Raw genomic sequence first — 18,810 nt, forward strand, 5'->3', positions numbered from 1 at the left:
TTTTTTTTTTTGGGGGGGGGGGGGGAGGTTAATCTCTTTTGTTTTCAAACGTGTTAGGAAGGTGAAAGAAATTGCAGCTCTACAGTTCACTGCTTGCTTTGTGACACGCTGTCACAGACTGCCTCCCAGCTGTTGTTCTCTGTTGAATTGTTCACACTTCATCACATTCCTCTTTCCAGCGTGTGTCTCTAGACGTAAGATGCCAGTGAATAGCTTTAAATCTACTGTGCATTTTTTAGCCAGTTTCCGGCTGTTTCGTTTACAAATCACTTTATCATCTGTTTCCGTCCCAATGGTTTCACATCTGGTCATAGCTCTCAGCTGTTAACAAGGTTTTAACATTTATGGATAGATTTTGTTGTGTGTTTTTTTTTATAAACTTTTTTATTTAAACATTTTAGATATTGTGTTTTTTTTCATGAAAATGTTTTAAATCATGTATTTTTGTTAAATTTTGTTGGCCAGAGTCCTGTTTAGCATGAACAGGTTATGTGCATACAACCATTGTATGCCAAGTGCTCAGCGATTGTGACAGGTTCCCCCCCAACCCCACCATTCCCTTTCCCGCCCACCCCCCAAAGCAGTTTTTTGTTAATTCTTCCAAATGAAACCAGTCGAACGTTTTACAAGAGACAAACAGGAGGAAATGTATTCCAGTGATCAGCAGGCTGCAGACGAGACTAACAATTATTTAAGGTGATATTATAATGATGATGATAAAATCCTTATGAATGAATCTGTTCTTACCTGTGTTCCCGTCTGCCTTTCAGAAACGCTCGCGCACGCGCACGCACACACACGCGCACGCACGCACACACACACACACACACACACACACATATGCACACACACATGCACACACACACACTCTCTTTCTCGCTCTCTCTTTCATTTAGTCACTCTCCATCCACAAATATCACACAGATTTGCTTACACACACTTGTCCATTCTTTCTCTTTTCACTCGCCTGTGTGTGTATGTTTCCATATTACACAGATGTTTTCTGCCCTGTCATCATCATTGGAGGAAGGACTGGGGTTGTACAGACAGCAGATTGTGACATGTACCGGTACCAATATACTCATGTTGATAGAGTGTAGACTTCAGGATCCAATGATTCTGATATTATTGCCCCATTCCAGAGTATGGCCACACTCTGCATTGTTATCAACGACATATCAGTTTGAAATAAATTATGTAAAAGATTGTGAATAGACTCTTTATTATTGTCTTATGTGTCATTTTGTTTATCTCTCTAGACTGAATGTCTTGAAGTTTGTGCCAGCAGCTGTGCTGTGTTGGATGTTGCATTCACAAAAATGACTATAGCTTTCTCGCTTTAATCTCTTGACTGCACTGTTGCCGTACAGCATACATTATAAAACATGCGGATGCAATGCTGTGTTGATATACACTGTTTTCCCAAATACCGCACTCTTTCCGTCTTGCTCAGCATCGCAGAAAAGTCATCAGCTAGGCAATAAGAATTCACTCCCTTCATCTTCGTGGGCATGGGATGGAAAAGTGTGTGTAACAGTGAATGAAGTTGGGCTGGAGTAGGTGGGGGATGTGGTCTGTGACCTGTTCTCGCCTTTTCTCTGTGTATGTGTTGTGAACAAACTGAAGAACCCACATTGAGCAGACCAGTCAGCTGATCTGTTCCCCAGAACAGGAAAAAGGAAGTGACATTTTTTTGTGAGTAGATTAATTTTGTAAATGTATGCTGATGTGACTGAGTGTTCCTAAAAAATTAAAAATATTTCCAAGAGTGCAGGGTGAGAGCCATCTCTGGACAAACGGTGTGAATTAAACAAGGAACGCTCATTCTTCATCATCAACAAAAGTACACACAGATGAACTGAAACTATTGTATGAAATTTATGTTCATGAAGAATTAACCATTAATTAACTATTTTCTATTCAATTTTGTTCTCAATGAAATGCAAAATTCTTAACCTGAAACATATAAGTAGATATGCCAGACATGAGTCAGACTTACCTTGCGATGAATGGACAATAAACCAACGAGAAAAAGAATGTCAACCATAAATTAGCGAAACAATGAAAATTTCTTTGAAGACCCAAAACTGAACTTCGACATACAAAAATTTGTATGACAAATTCAATTATTAAAAAAAAAATTCAAACAGCAAAGATCGACCAGTTAACTCATAAAAAGGTGGGAGGGAAGGGTCATTGCTTTTTGAACAACAAAGTGGGAGGACAAAGGAGAAATTATAGCTATTAGAATTAACAATCTGAAATATACCCTGCTGTTGAGATCTATATTAGTGTAAGTAATTTTAAGCAGATGTTCCTTCCCTTCTTAAACAGGCTGTCACAGTCTTTGTTGATAAGGGAGTTTGACGGACAGATACACACATGAACTTGAAAGATCAATCAGAATTCAACCCTTTAAAAAAATTATTAAACAAAAAAAGCAAGTCTAAATGTTGAAAAAATGTACAAGAAAATAAATCCAACAAAACCCCAAAATGCAGGCTGAAGTCTTAAAAAGTGTACATATATATTCTACTAATAAAAGATTTTCCAATAGTTAAGTTACCTCAAGCACATTATTTCATTTTTCACACTCAACGTTTGCATATTCACACATATGCCCAGCTATGCTCAAGTTACAAAGTTCTTTGTTTTCCCAAAGTTTGGTGTGTGGAAATTTGAACCCGACACAATTCTTAGGTGAGTGTGATCTCTGTTCACAAACACTCTTAGACCACCCTTTTCTGCATACCTGAACATGAATGCACACACACACACACACACACACACACACACACATATGTAAGTGGTAAAAAATTAATAGATTCCAAAGGTTTTTTTTTTTTGTTTTTGCTTATGCCAAACAAAATGACAATTTTAACACACTAAGTTTGTCAACTATAACATTTAAGAAAATCTAGAAACTTCACACTCAAGAATTTTAATCTAAAAGAATGTGAACAGTTAAACTTTTTTTTTTTAATTCTAAAGGCATTTGGCTGAGACATGATTGCAACCTTCATGCACATTGAAAAACACATTGTAACAATGCAAAAATCAGGTGAACAATCAAGTTATTAATGATTCTATTCTGCAGATTCATCATCTAAAAGTTCTCCATAGATTATGGTCCTTGTTCCAAACATTCTTTTGAAGTTTCAATGTTTTTCTAAAAACCATTCCCGTAGCATGGAGGATTCAACATCATCTAAAACACAAACTACTAAAATCATGTAAATATCCAAAAGCTTGCTCATTCGACTGCATCTGTCTGCAATAGAATCAAACTGTTAACCAAAATCATGTGAATATCTAAAAGCTTGCTCATTCTACTGCAGGTAGAAATAGAATTAAACTTTACATTATTAATTTTATTTCATTCATCAATCAGGATCAATATGAATTTACATTTATATCTTTATTAACAGCATTCTGGCATGAACCCCCCACGCCCCCCACCCCCACCCCCCAAAAAAACCTGTCCTCTGTACACTCCATTGACTTGGAACAAAAAATAATTTAATAGGCAGCACAGCAATCAGTTGTTGTTTTTTTCATATTCTTTAGTTGAAGTAACCCCAAACCTTTCTCGCATTGTGGTCATTGACTTTAAAGCAAGCGCAAACAGTGAAGCAACCACAACTTCCTTATACTTCAATTGATGTGAAAAGATCCCCCCCGAAAAAAACATTTCCCTGTTAAATCGTCATGACCCTTACACAAGCAGGAACAAAGAAATCACCCCAGAGAAGACCACCACCAAAAGACTACTCCCCAGACACAGAGACGCCAACGAGCCCTTTCCGTCATCCATGTTTGCTGCAGTGGAACCATCGCTTTGAACAGAGGGCTTTTCCTCATCTGTGTTCTTCTCGCCATCCGGAGAAGACGACATGGAGGAATCACTGTCAGGAGCAGAATTCCCATCAGGTTCCAACTCGGCTGCAGGTTCCAAGGAGTTGTCGTTACCATCTTCAGTAGCGGTGGTGGGAGCTGAGGCAGAATTCTGGTCCATGGTGGTGGTGTTGTTTTGGGGCAGCAGAGACAGGCAGATGCGTGGGAGGGTACCTTTCTCGCTCTCATACATGGCCACTGCCAGTGTTTCCCCGCATTTGGTGAAGGCGTCCTTCAGGCATTGCGCCCGTTCTAGGCTGGTCCTGGGAGAGCATGCAGCAACACAGGGATTCTTTGTTGTTTCTTAAGATGTTTTTCTCTCCTTAAATCGGTATCAGTGTATGAGATATATATATATATATATATATATATATATATATGTGTGTGTGTGTGTGTGTGTGTGTGTATTTTTCTTTTTCTTCTTTTCCTGTGTGTATTTATGCCTGTATGATCTTATCATTGAATCTGTGTGATTCTTAATGTGTGGGCTGACAAAAATTTTCCTTAGGAACGATTAATAAAGTGATATATTGTAGTGTAGTGTAGTATAACCTGAACATCTATTCTAACTATGTGTGGGACTATCTCTGTATCATACATGTTTCCTTATTGGCATTTTAGTGATATAAACAATTTTGATCACTTTGCTGAAGTATCAAGACATGCAATTCAGTTAAAGGGTGCCTGGACCTCAGCCATAAACTTTTCAGTATGAAAAAAAAATGTCACTTCCAGCTACACCTTCAAGTGTCACACGTGGTAATAAACTTAAGCAACCCACCATGCAGACACCTCGATCAGAATTCGAACCCAGGACCCTTGGATTGAAAGTCTAACATTCTAACCACTCGGCTGTTGCGCCCATCTATGTAAGAGTTGGTTCACCTTACAGGCTGTCTTTATTTCATTCTTTTTTTTTCTTTTCTTTTTTTTTTCTTTTTTTTCCATGACAAACAAACAAAAGCATGTCAACTTCGCGCCGGGCACTCACCTACAAGCCGCCTTGTGCAGATCAATGTTGTCCAGCTTGTCGTTCAGCCACTGGTCCTGGATGCTGACCACAGACTGTCCGTACTCTTCCTCACACTGCTGCAGCAACGGCTGGGTCGCCTTGTAACAGGCTTCGTTCAGTGAATCGGCAATGCCACCTGCGAAGACATCCAACCACAGGAATGTTACTATTATTCTTCAAAATCATGTGGATCTTTTCTTCTTCTTTTTTTTTTCAAGTTCACTTCTGCTTTGAAGTACACACAGGACAAATAGTTTAAAATATTGATAAAGTAATATAATGAATAAACAAATATATCAGTGTGTATATATGATAATTATGTAGACATTTTTATACGTAAATGTTGATGCTGACTTCTACACTGCCTCGTCTTTACCGCAAAGAAAAAGAATGCAATTAAGACATGAATACTCTCAATGATATCAGTGAAATAATTAATCAATTAAATGATAAATAAAACTGATGACTTTCTCACGGTGTTTTACACATACAATAAGAGCACTGTTGTTATTGAAGAGTCTGGATCGATATATTCTATGCAGACGTTAAGAATATAGATTTCAACTTCATATGTTTATGAGACGGTCAACATCAGGCACAAATGTAATCTTAATGTGCGGGTTTTCGGTTCAAGTCGATATAGAATAAAGTAGAATCATCACATTTGTTTTTTTAAATAGATGAATAAAATAAAAACGCGCCGTTCAAACGAGTCTGCTTCTAAATACTGTTTGATTTGATTGAAGCAACCATGGCAAAACTCGCTCACGTTTGGCACGGCACCTTATCAACTGTTACCTTCAAACGCCTCGCAGAACTGCGTCTGTGAACGGATGGCATTCTCACTGTCAAAGGTGAATCTCAGCCAAATGTCTCGGAAGCTGGGGCTGCTGATCTTGTTCAGCTCTTCGTCGTAACAGTTGTAGCGGGCTTCGAAGGTTCTGTACAGCAGACCAGAAGACAACAGCTTGTTACAATGGGGACTCTGTGTGTGTCCCTGGTGTGTGTGTGTGCGTCTGTCTGTCTGTGTCTGTGCCTCTGTCTGTCTGTCTGCCTGTCTATGTTTCATGTACGTTTTTGGTAGATACACCGGCACAGATTACGGAGATATTCTCAACAAATGGGAAATAATTGAAGACACATCTTTCAAGAAACTATACTTAAATCGAGATCCAAATAAGGCTTATATAGGCGGAGTGCTAACCAACCGCAAAATTATTATGATTCCATATTTACAAATCCAGATCATCATCATCAGCAGCATCATCGTCGTCGTCTTCTTCTTCTGTCCTGTAGTTTCAAGACCGTAAGGGCACCAGTGATGACCTTGCAGCCAGTTTCTCCCTGTTCCTCATCACTCTCTCACTCTCTATCTGGGCGTCGTTCAGTCTCAGGCCTGTCCCTTCTGGATATTGTCTTCCCATGTTTCTTTCTTTTGTCTGCCTGACCCTCTCCTCCTTTGCACTATGCCTTGCAGGATCGTCTTGGCAGGTCCTGCATGGCTGATGATTGTGAGACGTGCCCATACCACATCAATTTTCGTTTCTTCACTGCGGTTAGGAGAACTTCACAATAATAATTATAGGATCCAATGGTCTGCCTGACTGCTTCTCACTTCTTCATTGAGCATCTGTAGGATATACCGAGCGGTTTTTTGGAAGCATCTCATCTCCGTGGCCTGTATATATCCTCTTCTGCATGTTACGTTTTAAAGGTTTAATAGATGCGTTCACCATTTGCTGATGCTCTCTCTTGATTCCAAAGAAAATGATGAAATTAATGTCATTGCTCAATCCCTCTGAATGAACATCTGTCATCAAGAGGCAGTCAGCTAGGTGGAAGGAATTGTGTTTATTTGAGTTCTGTGAGTAGTTCCTTTCCGTTTTCACGGCGGTGACACACACAAAAGGAAAAGTCAAACCATGATTCGCCACCCCCTGCCGCTGATGTCTTCCTTTGACCACCAGTGGTAAAGATTGTGTGTGTTGTGATTTTTTTTTTTTTTTTAATTATGAAGTACTGTCTGACAAGAGAGTTACCTGCAGTTTTGTCGCACTCCGTACAGAAGCTGATCCAGCTGAGAAGCATTCTGGGAAGGTGGGGCGGGGGTAAAGTTCTCTGCCACCTGCTGGGCGCACGTGATTACTACGTCACGGGGAGGGGCGGGGCGTGGTGGTGGAGGTCTGTGGACAGAATCAGAAGAGAGATATTTGTGGGTCAGTATGTCCGGTTCTCTCTCTCTCTCTCTCTCTCTCTCTCGGGTCCCTAGTTTTTCAAATCGTTATGTTTGTGTACGTGAACACACGTGTACGTGATCTCATGTGGACAGGCTGGTGGCCTTTGGATAAACTTCCTGCGTTCCTTGTTCAGGTCCCTTCAGAATGGGCCTATCGTCTTCTGAATAAACATAGTTTCATTTCCCTTTACCCTTTTCTACCTCTCTCTGACTGTCTTTATTTAACTGTTATGTCTGTCTGGCTATCTGTATCAATTTATCCATTCACCTCTGCCTTGACATGTGTGTGTGTCTCTCTCTCTTACACTGTATTAGTGTTTGTCTGTGTATACGGCGCGTGTGTGCAGGCGTGCGTGATACGTACTTGTGTGTCTGTGCAATCTGTGTTTGCATAAATATGCGCACCAACGAAAGTATGTGGTGTGTGCATATTGTCTCAAAAGGATTTTGTTTTACAGACTTTGCGAACACACACACACACACACACACACACACACACACACACACACACACACAGACTGAATAATTTTCTGCGCTTTGGTGTTTTCGGGAGCCCGGGGGTGAGTGGGGTTGTGTGTTGGGATGGGAGGAATGTCGTAATTAGGGTATTCCTATGTTCTTGTATTTTCCTTTGTATACTTTTCGTCCATTCACTAATGTTCATGCGCTAATGATTTATCGCGCTTTTTTTCTTTCTTTAACCCCTCGTACTCGGGAAGGGTGAACTCGGCTGTAGGGTCGGCCACACAAGACTCGTTGGTGAAGAAAGCGTAGAAGGCCAGCAGATGTCGTTTCACCTCTACGTCACATCCGGTCATGGCGAGTCCTAGACATCCGGTGGTATCATTGATGACTCTGAAAGGGCATAGGAAGCAGCCTTAACACCAGAAGATCAAGACCATTGACCACAACAAGAAAACATCTTCACCTTAAGAACAGTATGTTCTTCCAAAGAAAGCACTGGGGTAGACATGAAAATTAATAATGTGTAACAAGAAAAGGCACAGACAGACCAAAACAGAGATATATGGAAAACATGACAGTAATAGCAACAGTAGTAGGCCCCTATCGAAAGCATAAGTAAAATATTGCCAAAACAAGCGACAAAGACACAGGTAGAAGAGGTACACAACTGGAAATGGTCAAAACTATAGGCCTTCTTCATTTGATCGCATCATCCTCAATACCATCAAAACCAAAGGCATCACCAGCTAAACGCCAGTAACACTGGGTCAGTGATGGGAGGGGAAGAGGGGGTGATGAGAGGGGCGGGGTGGGGCGGGACGAAGGGTGGGCGGGGAAGGGAGTGGAGGAGGGATTTACTCACTGGCAGGCGAGCTCTCTGTAAACGTTGACATCATTGTCGAAGGCTCTCTGGGAGCGCACGGCAAACACGTACTGCTGACCCTGGGAGAAGCGATCGTGACACCAGCGCTCCACGCTGGCGTTGTTCTGCTGCGTGCACTGCACTCGGCTGCTAATGCCTGTTCACACACACACACACACACACACACACACACACACACACACACATCGAGAGAGAAAGGGAGAGAGAGGGAGAGATCCATATATGTAGATATATATATATATATATATATATATATATATATATATATATATATATATATATATATATATATATATATATATGGATGTATACATAAACCTTGCGATAAAATATATATATGTGTGTGTGTTAATGGCAACGTTAATAACTACGCGAGTCAGGGTAGAACCGAAATATTAACTGTCACATACACACACACACACACACACACACACACACATATATATATATATATATATATGTGTGTGTGTGTGTGTGTGTGTGTGTGTGTGTTTGTGTATCCATATACATATAATGTAACATATATCACTGTCACACACACACACACACACACACACACACACACACACACAATCGTACCTCGAAAGTTTGCACACAGCTGAGCGCTTCTGTTGGTCATCTCCTCGGCGTCAAAGTGCAGTTGCACAAACTGATCCAGCGGGTTGTGCGATATCTCAGTGGGAAGGCCAGCAGCAATGCAAGGAACGATCTTATTGTAGTTGCTGAAATCAATCGAAATTGATAACCCAGTCAACCAAAAGATCTAGCATTAAGTAAAAGATTGTCTATCAGTTAATGAACGAGTCAATCGATCGAACAGGTCTATGTTTAGACTTGTTGATGGAATGGGAACCATTCATTTACATTCATTGTTTGAAGTTAACTCACGAAAAAAGATTTATTTGATTAAACTCGCGTAATCTTAATTGTAGACCTCTTTGCTATTTTTAAGACATCAATCGATCATTTAATATGTCAATATCTATCAATCAATCAATCTGATTAACGAATATGTTTGAAGCTGTTGATGAAGTGACATCGAACAATTTTTAATCAACTAAGTAATCAATCGATCGATCAGTAAAGCAGTCAGTCGGTCGAGCAAACGATCGGTTTACATATCAGTGCAGTTATTCATCTATCACATACATGTCTGTCTATCTACCTGATCTATATACGTGCGTGTATCTACCTGTGTATCTACCTATCTATCTCTCTATCTATATATCTACCTATCTATCTATCTCGGTCTATCTACCCGTCTATCTTTCTATGTTCTTCTCAGTCTATCCATTGATTATCAATCTATTTACCTTCCTGCTTACTGCTGCTGAACTACTCTCTCTCTCTCTCTCTCTCTCTCTCTCTCTCTCTCTCTCTGGGGGAGGAGGGGAGGGGGAGGTGTCGGGGGGGGGGGGGGGGGAGTGCGTGATGATAAATGTATGTTGGTGTGGATGTGTGTGAATGTATGAGTGGTTGTGCGTCAGCGTGTGCGAGTGTGGATGAGCATATTTTGGTTCATTATTGATTGTTTGCTTTTGGATACGTGTTTCTATTTCAGCCAAACAATTTTGGTCAATGCTTATAGGCACTATGTTTTGTAAACCCCTTGCCAAAAGGGTATCTTTGCCAATGGCAATAAAATCAGTGTCAGTGTCACTCTCTCTCTCTCTCTCTCTCTCTGTGTGTGTGTGTGTGTGTGTGTGTGTGTGTGTGTGTGTGTGTGTGTGTGTGTGTGTGTGTGTGTGTGTGTGTATGTCTGTCAATGTGTCTTTCAGAGGGGTTGATATTCTAATCATCTAATAATCGACTTCTCACGGGTGACCACTCGTCGGATGTGTGTTTTCGTGCGTGCGCGCCATTGTGTATCGCACGTGTCTATAAGTGTGTGATAGATGTTTCACATTTCTAGAAATAATAATAATAATAAACATAATAATAATAATAATAATCCGTATCAATTTCATTTTCGCGATGATAATGAAACTAACATTGCAACCAGGCCCGAATGTTCAAGACTTTACGACAAGTAAAACAACACACACAAACGCGCGCGCGCGCGCACGCACACACACACACACACACACACACACACACACACGCACACACACACACACACACACATACACACACACACACACACACACACACACACACACACACACAGCACTCCACCAGATAACAAAACGGCCCTGTATCGGCCCTGCATCTTTATTCGGGGAACTCCGCCAATAACATTATTTAATGGTATAATTAAACGTCTTTATAATCCAGCATGGCTGGTTATACGGGTTCACATTTATGCGTTTAAGCACACAGTTTTAGGTTACACGCCTTTCTTTTTCAGAGGGGACAGACAGGGTTATGAAAGTTCAGATGCAATGTATTCCACCTATTGTAAATCACATCAACTTTTGTGGCTTGTTGTTTTTCATGCGTTTTGGAAGATATTCCGGTGCGTACGTAAAAGGTTATGGTTGGCTAGACTGAATAGTGGATGTGACGGTAAACCGAATGAGGAATGACTCTGAGCTAAACTGGATGCCGTGGTGAATTGAAACATTCTGATAAAGTTATAGTTGAAGTTGTTGTCACGTTCCGTTTAACTTTCCTCATGACTCATGCATGAAATCATCTTTAAAAGTCAGAATCGTGTGCATGCGCTCATACACTTGAAGTGTCTCACACACACACACACACACACACACACACACACACACACACACACACACACACACACACACACACACTGCACACACGCACGCACGTACACACCAACCTCTCTCTCTCTCTCTCTCTCTCTCTCTCTCTCGTTGGCAGGGGGATCCACACGCAGAAGGGTGCTCTGATACACCTGGGACTTCCTCCAAACGTTCTTTCATTGTTTATACAAGTAACATTTCATGGGTGTGGCACCCCCTCCCCACCCCTCCCCACCAGCCTCAGTCACAAAGGTGTATTTTGAGCTGTTGAAAGATTATCATAAAAGAACAAACATCGCTGAAAGATTGTCAGAGTAAACACCAGAAATAAGTGGATTAAACAGACCTAGAATCAATGAGAGAGAGAGAGAGAGAACAGGCGGGGGAGATGAAGTGTTATTACTATTATTATTATAACTATCATTATTTCATATTGGTGTTGATATCACTGCTACTGCTGTTGGTGCTGTTCACCCTTTATGCTTTCCCTGTTCTCTTTGCTGCTATCGTTGCTGTTATGTTTTGATGTAAGAGTGTCCCTCTGCGTACAGTTAATTCTCCAGTCTCGAGTTGAGCCAAAGGCCCTCACATCGGAGTCCTTTCCCTTTAACTGCATTGTACTGATTCGTCCATTTCCGTAATCTGCAATGGAAATAAGTTTTCGACGCCTTAAACCCTAGGCCCTCCTGCTGGGAGAGAGATGGTTGATTTTTTTTTTTTTTTTTTTTTTTTTTTTTTTTTTCAGGGAACTCTCGAGTTCATGGAAACTGTTGGTCTATAAAGAGTTATGACCCCAAAGCGGGATTACGGGCCCTGGCTGCTCTTTTATTGGCTTCCTTGTCGACGTCACAGTTGTACAATAGCTTTGTCTGTCTGGCTCTGTCTGTTGTTGTTTCTGTCTGTCTCTGTTTGTCTCTCTCTCTCTCTCTCTCTCTCTCCACACACACACACACACACACACACATATATATATATATATATATATATATATATATATATATACACACATATATATTTATATTTATACATATCCTCGCCCGTTCTCCCTCCCCTTCTCTGCCCCCTGAATCGGAGGCAAAAGAGTATATGTGAAAGAATTAAGGAGGCAGGGGTAAGTTATAAATTTATGGGTGTGAATATTCATGAATCGTTCAGGGCGTGTCCTGTCGCTTAGTAACTTGCATTCGTGGCCCTGTACACAAGAACACCGCACTGAGAATGCGACGGAACATCACACAATACAACACAGAACAGTTCGGTACAACACATTATACATATATCTACGATGTTAAAGGGGTAAAAATAAACAAATCTCTCAGGTTGATCCGATAACCACGCTTCATTCTGTCTGTCTGTCTGTCTGCCTGCCTGCTCTCTCTCTCTCTCTCTCTCTCTCTCTCTCTCTCTCTCTCTCTCTTTATTTCACATTGTGTAAGTGAAACTGATGTCATTTGGTGAGTTCTGTTTATTGTCTATTAGTATAGTATCTTTCGTTCATTGCTTATTAACCCCCCCCCCCAAATCCCAATATATGTATATGTGCCCATGGCCGAAATGCATTAAACATTCATTCATTCTCTCTTTCGTCATTACTTCCTCCCCATCCCTGTCTGCCTCACTCTCCTCTCCCTCCATCTTCACTCCCATATTCCCCCACCCCGCTCTTCCCTTCACCACTACCCACAACTTTATTTTTGTCAACACAAGAACAATGGTTAAAAAAAGAATCAGGAACGCGTAAAGCAAATCAACAACAACAACAACAACAGCAACACGCAAAAAACAAAAAAAATCAAGGGTTGTCCCTGGCAAAATTCTCTAGAAAAATCCATGTCAATAGGAAAACAAATAAATAAAAACTGCAGGCAGGAAAAATACAACAACAAAAAACTTGAGTGGGGCTCTCAGTGTAGCGACGCGCTCTCCCTGGGGAAAGCAGCCCCGAATTTCACCGAGAAAATCTGTTGTGACAAAAAAGAGTAATACAACACAATACAATACCACCACTACCCATACCTAACCATCACCACAACCACAACCCCACCACTCCACCACCCTACCCCCCCCCCACCCCCACCCCACCCTCATCTTCCCCCCAGTCCCTCCTCACACTCCCCCCTCACACCCCACCACACCCCCACCCCACCCCAAATCCGCCCTGCCACACCCTCTCCTGCCACACCATCCACATACCTGCACCAGAATGAAAACAGCTCGGGCAGCGAGGCGCCACCAGGTACCTCGGAGAGGCACTGCACCCACACTGGGAGGGGTGGAGGAGGAGGGGGCCGACCCCCTTGCCCACTGCCGCCCGTGTCCCCCGTGCCTGGGGGGGTCGGGAGGGCGTTGGAGGGTGGGGAGGAGGCATCGGCATCGGCGGTGTCAGTGGTGGTGGCGGTGTCTGTTGGCGATGGTGACTCTGGTGGTGGCGGTGGCGGTGGTGGTGACAACGATGACGTTGTTGTGGTGGTGGTGGCGGTCGTGGTAGCGGCTCTGGTGGTGGTGCCCAGTGTGGCAACGAGGACTGGAGACAAAAAGAGGGTAGAAGTGACGTATGACTGAAGAAATTGAAAGACACCGAGAGAAAGAAGAAAGCAAGGGGCAAAGCCTTCTAGGCTCACGTGTGATTTCCTGCAGAACAACGAAAAAACGAAAAAAACGCCAGGGTTGAGGTGGGGGGCGGGGGAAGTATTGAAAGTGTGGCGGTAGAGAGGGGGTGTATAACATTAATCGATCCAAATCTTGTTTTTCCCCCTCACCGTCACCAATGAGTGTTTCTTGAAGCGGAAGTTGCATGCTGGAAACGGAACAGCTCCATCTTAAGCAACCCGTCGGCATTTCATCGTTTTATCATCGTAATTCTGTTACTCTTCTCTCTTTTTTTTCTTTTGTTGTTGTTGTTGTTTGTTTGTTTGTTTGTTTTTGTTTTGTTTTGTTTTTGTCAACGGATTTCTGTTCGTAAAATTCGGGCTGCTCTCCCCAGGGAGAGTGCGTCGCTACACTGAGAGCGCCACCCATTGTTTTGTATTTTTGTACTGCTTCCAATCTTATTCGTTTCCTATCGAAGTGGATTTTTCTACAGAATTTGGCCAGGGACAACCCTTTTGTTGCCGTGGGCTCTTTTACGTGCGCCAAGTGCAGCTGCACACGGGGCCTCGGTTTATTGTATCATCCGAATGACTAGCGTCCAGACTACCACTCAAGGTCTAGTGGAGGGGGAGAAAATACTGGCGACTATGGGATTCGAACCAGTGCGCTCAGATTATCTCGCTTCCTACGCGGACGTGTTACCTCTTGGCCAACACTCCAGATATAGATGTATCAAGGTTTCAAACATTTCCTGTCTTCATCACGATTTTCCAGCTCTGATAAATCGAAGCAAAATCGCCAAACGAATTTTCGGGCGTAAAATACACGATAACCACTCCGGACTAATCCAGCTGCTTCGATACAATAAAATCATGATCGACGTGATCGTAAGCGTTCTCCCATTCCGAATATATATATCACGTTGTTGTCTTTCCCGTAACTTGAGTCAGGGTGACCTGTGGTATGCACAGTTCTGAAGCCACTGACGTTAATATCCTAGCCTGTGCGAACCTCTCCTACCATTACATGTATAGCACAAACGCTAAAAAGGGGGAAAAGGGAAAATCATCGTCTGAATCCGTGAAAACGCACGCTCACCTTCAAAAACTACACCAGAATTTTTTTTTTCTCCAGAAAAAAACCTCTATTTCTTATCAATCATAAACGTGCATACGTAGTGCGACTTCAGTTTAACTGACACGAACCCATCCTCTCTCTCTCTCTCTCTATCTATCTATCTATCTCTATCTCTATCTCTATCTCTCTCTTTCTCTATCTATCTATCTATGTATCTATCTATCTTTCTCTCTTTCTCTCTCATGCGCATTTAACCCACCTCTCTCTCCTCCCTCTTTCTTTCCTTCCTTCATAGCTTCCCATCCCTGCCTGCCTCCTTTTCCATCCCACCCATTCATCCCTCTGTCTTCACCCCCCTTAATTCCCCATCCCTATCCCCACATCCCTCAAACCTTTCTTCCCTTCACCACTCCCCAAAAAAACGTTTTTGTTGTCGACAAAAGAACAATGGGCTAAAGAAACAAAATAAAAACAAAACAAAAGAAACACCTAACCATCCACCACCACCATCATCACCCGACCTGTGGGTGGGAGAAAAGAGAGTGGTAACAGAGGTTCTGGAAAAGGCGGGGGGGGGGGGGTGCGGGGGGGGGGGAGATGGGGCAGACAGAGGGCCAGGGGAGGGAAGGAGACAGAGTCCACATCACGTCCACACAACGTTGCCAGTGTGCGTCACCAGCACACTCTCTCTCTCTCTCTCTCTCTCTCTCTCTCTCTCTCTCTCTTCTTCTTCTTCTTCTTCTTCTTCTTCTTCTTCTCCTTCCTCAAAAACAATCTCTGCCCTTAAACATCCCCTCTTCTCTTCTCCCCCGCCCCTCCCCTCCGTGTCAGGGGCCCTTTTCACTGCGGTGTCCCAACGTTCACTATCCATCCATCGCCAACACAAACACATAACGCATAATCTCATGCAGCGCACCTTTGCATACAGGCAAGCATGCACACACAGACATACACACGCGCACGCGCACGCGCGTGTTTGTGCACGCGCGCGAGCAGCGTAAGCATAACCTGTATCTGAGATACAGAAGAAACATTGACTTCAGCTAGGAATAAATTATATATATTGTCAATCTAGTCCACAGCTGAAAATAATGTAAGGCTTTGATTGCTTGCCTATAACTGGCAATGGTCACCGTACAGGTGAGGAGGGGACATCACAGACAATCTACAACCTAGGAACTCAGGCCCTTGAATAAATATAATTGAAAAAGGGCATATAAATGGACCATGTTTTTTTGTTTGTTTGTTTGTTTTAATAAATTTTCAGAATTTATTATTGTGCACTTGTCCACGTCTATGAAACTTTATGAGGAACACACAGCAACACTGGTTTGAAGTTATGTGCATTTGTCTTCACAAGAATTACCGACAAGTCTGGATCTTCGGGGTTTTTTCTTATTCATTTTTTCATGTAACTTAGCAAATATAACAATAAATACCACTGAAGTGATCTTTTTATTTTTGAAAACGAGAAGAAGTGTCACTGAGTCCTGGACTGTAAGCTCCCAGCATCATAAGAGGCCCAAACCCCCAAACCCCACTCCCATCACCTGCCTGGCTAGCCTGAACTGCATCCTAAGCGTTTCAAGGAGAGACAAAAGTACCAGACAGTGTCAACCAGGGCGACATCAGGAATCTCTGTTTGTTCGGATTGTGCTCGCGGGAAGACTTAAGCTGTCCAAGCGGAGCGAGCCCAGCGGATGACAAGAAAATGCGAAAGGATTTATTCCATGGCCAGATGCCCCCCCCCCCCCCCCCCCCCCCCTTCCCCCTTTGGTCAAGGGCTCACTTCTCTCATCCATCCCACTCCCCATCCCCTCCCCCACCCCTACCAAACGCCCTCCTTCCCTTTCCTCCCGTCCCCCCCTCTCAGCTACGCTGCAAGAACGTTTGCAACTGTGACGTAACATAGCTGTTGACATCTTGCAGTCGTGCAGTCGTGCAAGAGGCTATATAGGGGTCTGAAGATGTGAGTCAGTGAAGTAATTTGTTTACACATTTTGTCTTCTGTTGTCCGCGTAAGCCACCATGTGCATGGGTTCGTGTGGTTACGTGCTGAAGGCATCCCATCAACTAACTGTTAGTCCTTCGGGAAAATGAAACAATAACATGTTCACGTGACCATGTGGAAAAGGAGAAGGTCTTGAGCTCTGGCGCATGCACGTACACTGTAGAATGAGGTTGTCAGAAACGTAAACATTGATCATGCCTCGCCTCCTCTCTCTCTCTCTCTCTCTCTCTCCTCTGTGTGTGTGTGTGTGTGTGTGTGTGTGTGTGTGTGTGTGTGTGTGTGTGCGCGCGCGCGCAGCAGCAGCAGCAGAAATCATTCAATTTATAAAGATGGGGAAAGGCTGTATGAAGATTATTCATTATTTTAATTTCCTCTTAAATGTCATCCTTTCGATCTTTTTCTTATTTCTGTTTTTTTTCTGTGTTTTTTCTTTCTTCTTCTTCTTCTTTCTTTCTTTTCTCTTGTTTTTCTCCCATGTGTTACAAGTGTGTGGAAGTTTGGGTAGAGAAGAGCATTTAACAGTTGTTTGCGTTGTGTCTGTCCTGGTTTCACTGTTCGTGTTATCCTTCATCCCCCAGACGGGGTGAAAGGATTGAAGCTCAAAGTTTAAAGTTTAACAAGTAGCACAGCCCCTAAACAGCTTTTTTCCCCACCCCCTTTCCACCAACCCCTCTCCACACTCATTCTCCAACTAAGGGGAGAAAAGAGGTGAAGACAGGTAAAAGAGAGAGAAGGGTGAGAGAAGGAGCGAGCGAGCGAGAGAGAGAGACAGAGAGAGAGAGAGAGGGATGGACAGACAAGCATCATGACAGTATCTAAAACAAAACAAAAAACGTGAGGGAAGCTGCGAGGAAATACAGCTTTCTACGTATATCTATCACTCCGCCCCACTCCTGTTTAATTAACAGAAAAATGGGATTCAAATATTTTTTTGAGACGAGATTTTACCCTTTGACTGCTGAGCCATGGAGAAATGAGATCAGTAATGCATCAGTTTAACTGCATTTCCACCCGTCTGTGCACATTGCATTGCTGTGATTGATGTTGCTGAGCTTAGGTTATCTAATTCCAAGAGGATGAAGTAACAAAATACAGAAAGGTATTTGAATGGCGTCCCGTCTTATCTCCGTGAAATGACATACGTCCATACTGACGAACATATTTGTCAACGGCAGTCATGGGGTTAAAGGTGTGACAGACAATGGACTAATGGACAGAGACGTAAATGGGTGAAAGAGAGACTGGGTTTTTGGTTGGAGGTGGTGGAATGAATGACAGACCGACAGATAGAAAGACAGACAGACAGGCGTAGAGAATGAAAGACGGAAACAAAAAAACTCAGTGAGAGTGAGTAAATGAGGTTGAGACAGAAAGAGAAACACTGAGACAGAGAAAGTGAATGCGGGGTGTGTGCTTCGTGTGTGCGTGAAGATTCCCAGCAGATTTGCTCACCTGTCGTCCATCTGTGGAATTCTTTTCTGTTGACCTTTGCAGACCTCACCTGTCTGTTCTCTGTCTTCCTGGTGCTCTCTCTCTCTCTCTCTCTCTCTCTCTCTCTCTCTCTCTCTCTCTCTCTCAATCTCTGTGTCTCTCTTTTTTAGAGACCGATGACTTGAAGGTATCCGAAAAATGATGCTGGCAACCAGAAATAGCAGGCCTGACAAGTTCTTCGCAACCCCCTCGCCCCCATTCAAGACGAAACGGCCGTCGCTGACTCATAATGGCAATACAGGTAGTGTTCAACGACTGTGAACAGGTTAATGATTTTGATATATTGTTTTGTTTTTTAAATGATTTTTTTTTTTGAATGATGTCTTCGTCTGTACCCTTTCTTCTCTACCCGCTCCTACTGCCACCCCGACCCCCAAACGCACACACGCACAAAGGCGCGCGCGCGCGCACACACACACACACACACACACACACACACACACACACACA

General features: G+C 42.9%; 1 protein-coding gene across 1 annotated transcript in view; it reads right to left on the bottom strand.

Annotated features, from left to right (window-relative positions):
* Nucleotides 1-1,859: 1,859 nt before the first annotated feature.
* LOC143299111 (uncharacterized) overlaps nt 1,860-18,810 on the bottom strand; it is a 19,207-nt gene continuing 2,256 nt past the window's right edge. The window contains exons 2-9 of the mRNA XM_076612240.1: nt 13,386-13,716; nt 9,070-9,212; nt 8,470-8,626; nt 7,854-7,997; nt 6,946-7,089; nt 5,705-5,847; nt 4,886-5,042; nt 1,860-4,157 (exon numbers count right to left, since the gene is read on the bottom strand). Coding sequence (XP_076468355.1) covers nt 3,716-4,157; nt 4,886-5,042; nt 5,705-5,847; nt 6,946-7,089; nt 7,854-7,997; nt 8,470-8,626; nt 9,070-9,212; nt 13,386-13,716 — 1,661 coding nt within the window. The 3' untranslated portion in view covers nt 1,860-3,715. The remainder of the gene's footprint in view (nt 4,158-4,885; nt 5,043-5,704; nt 5,848-6,945; nt 7,090-7,853; nt 7,998-8,469; nt 8,627-9,069; nt 9,213-13,385; nt 13,717-18,810) is intronic.

This window comes from Babylonia areolata, chromosome 24 (genome assembly GCF_041734735.1).
Source record: "Babylonia areolata isolate BAREFJ2019XMU chromosome 24, ASM4173473v1, whole genome shotgun sequence".
Taxonomy (NCBI): Eukaryota; Metazoa; Mollusca; class Gastropoda; order Neogastropoda; family Buccinidae; genus Babylonia; species Babylonia areolata.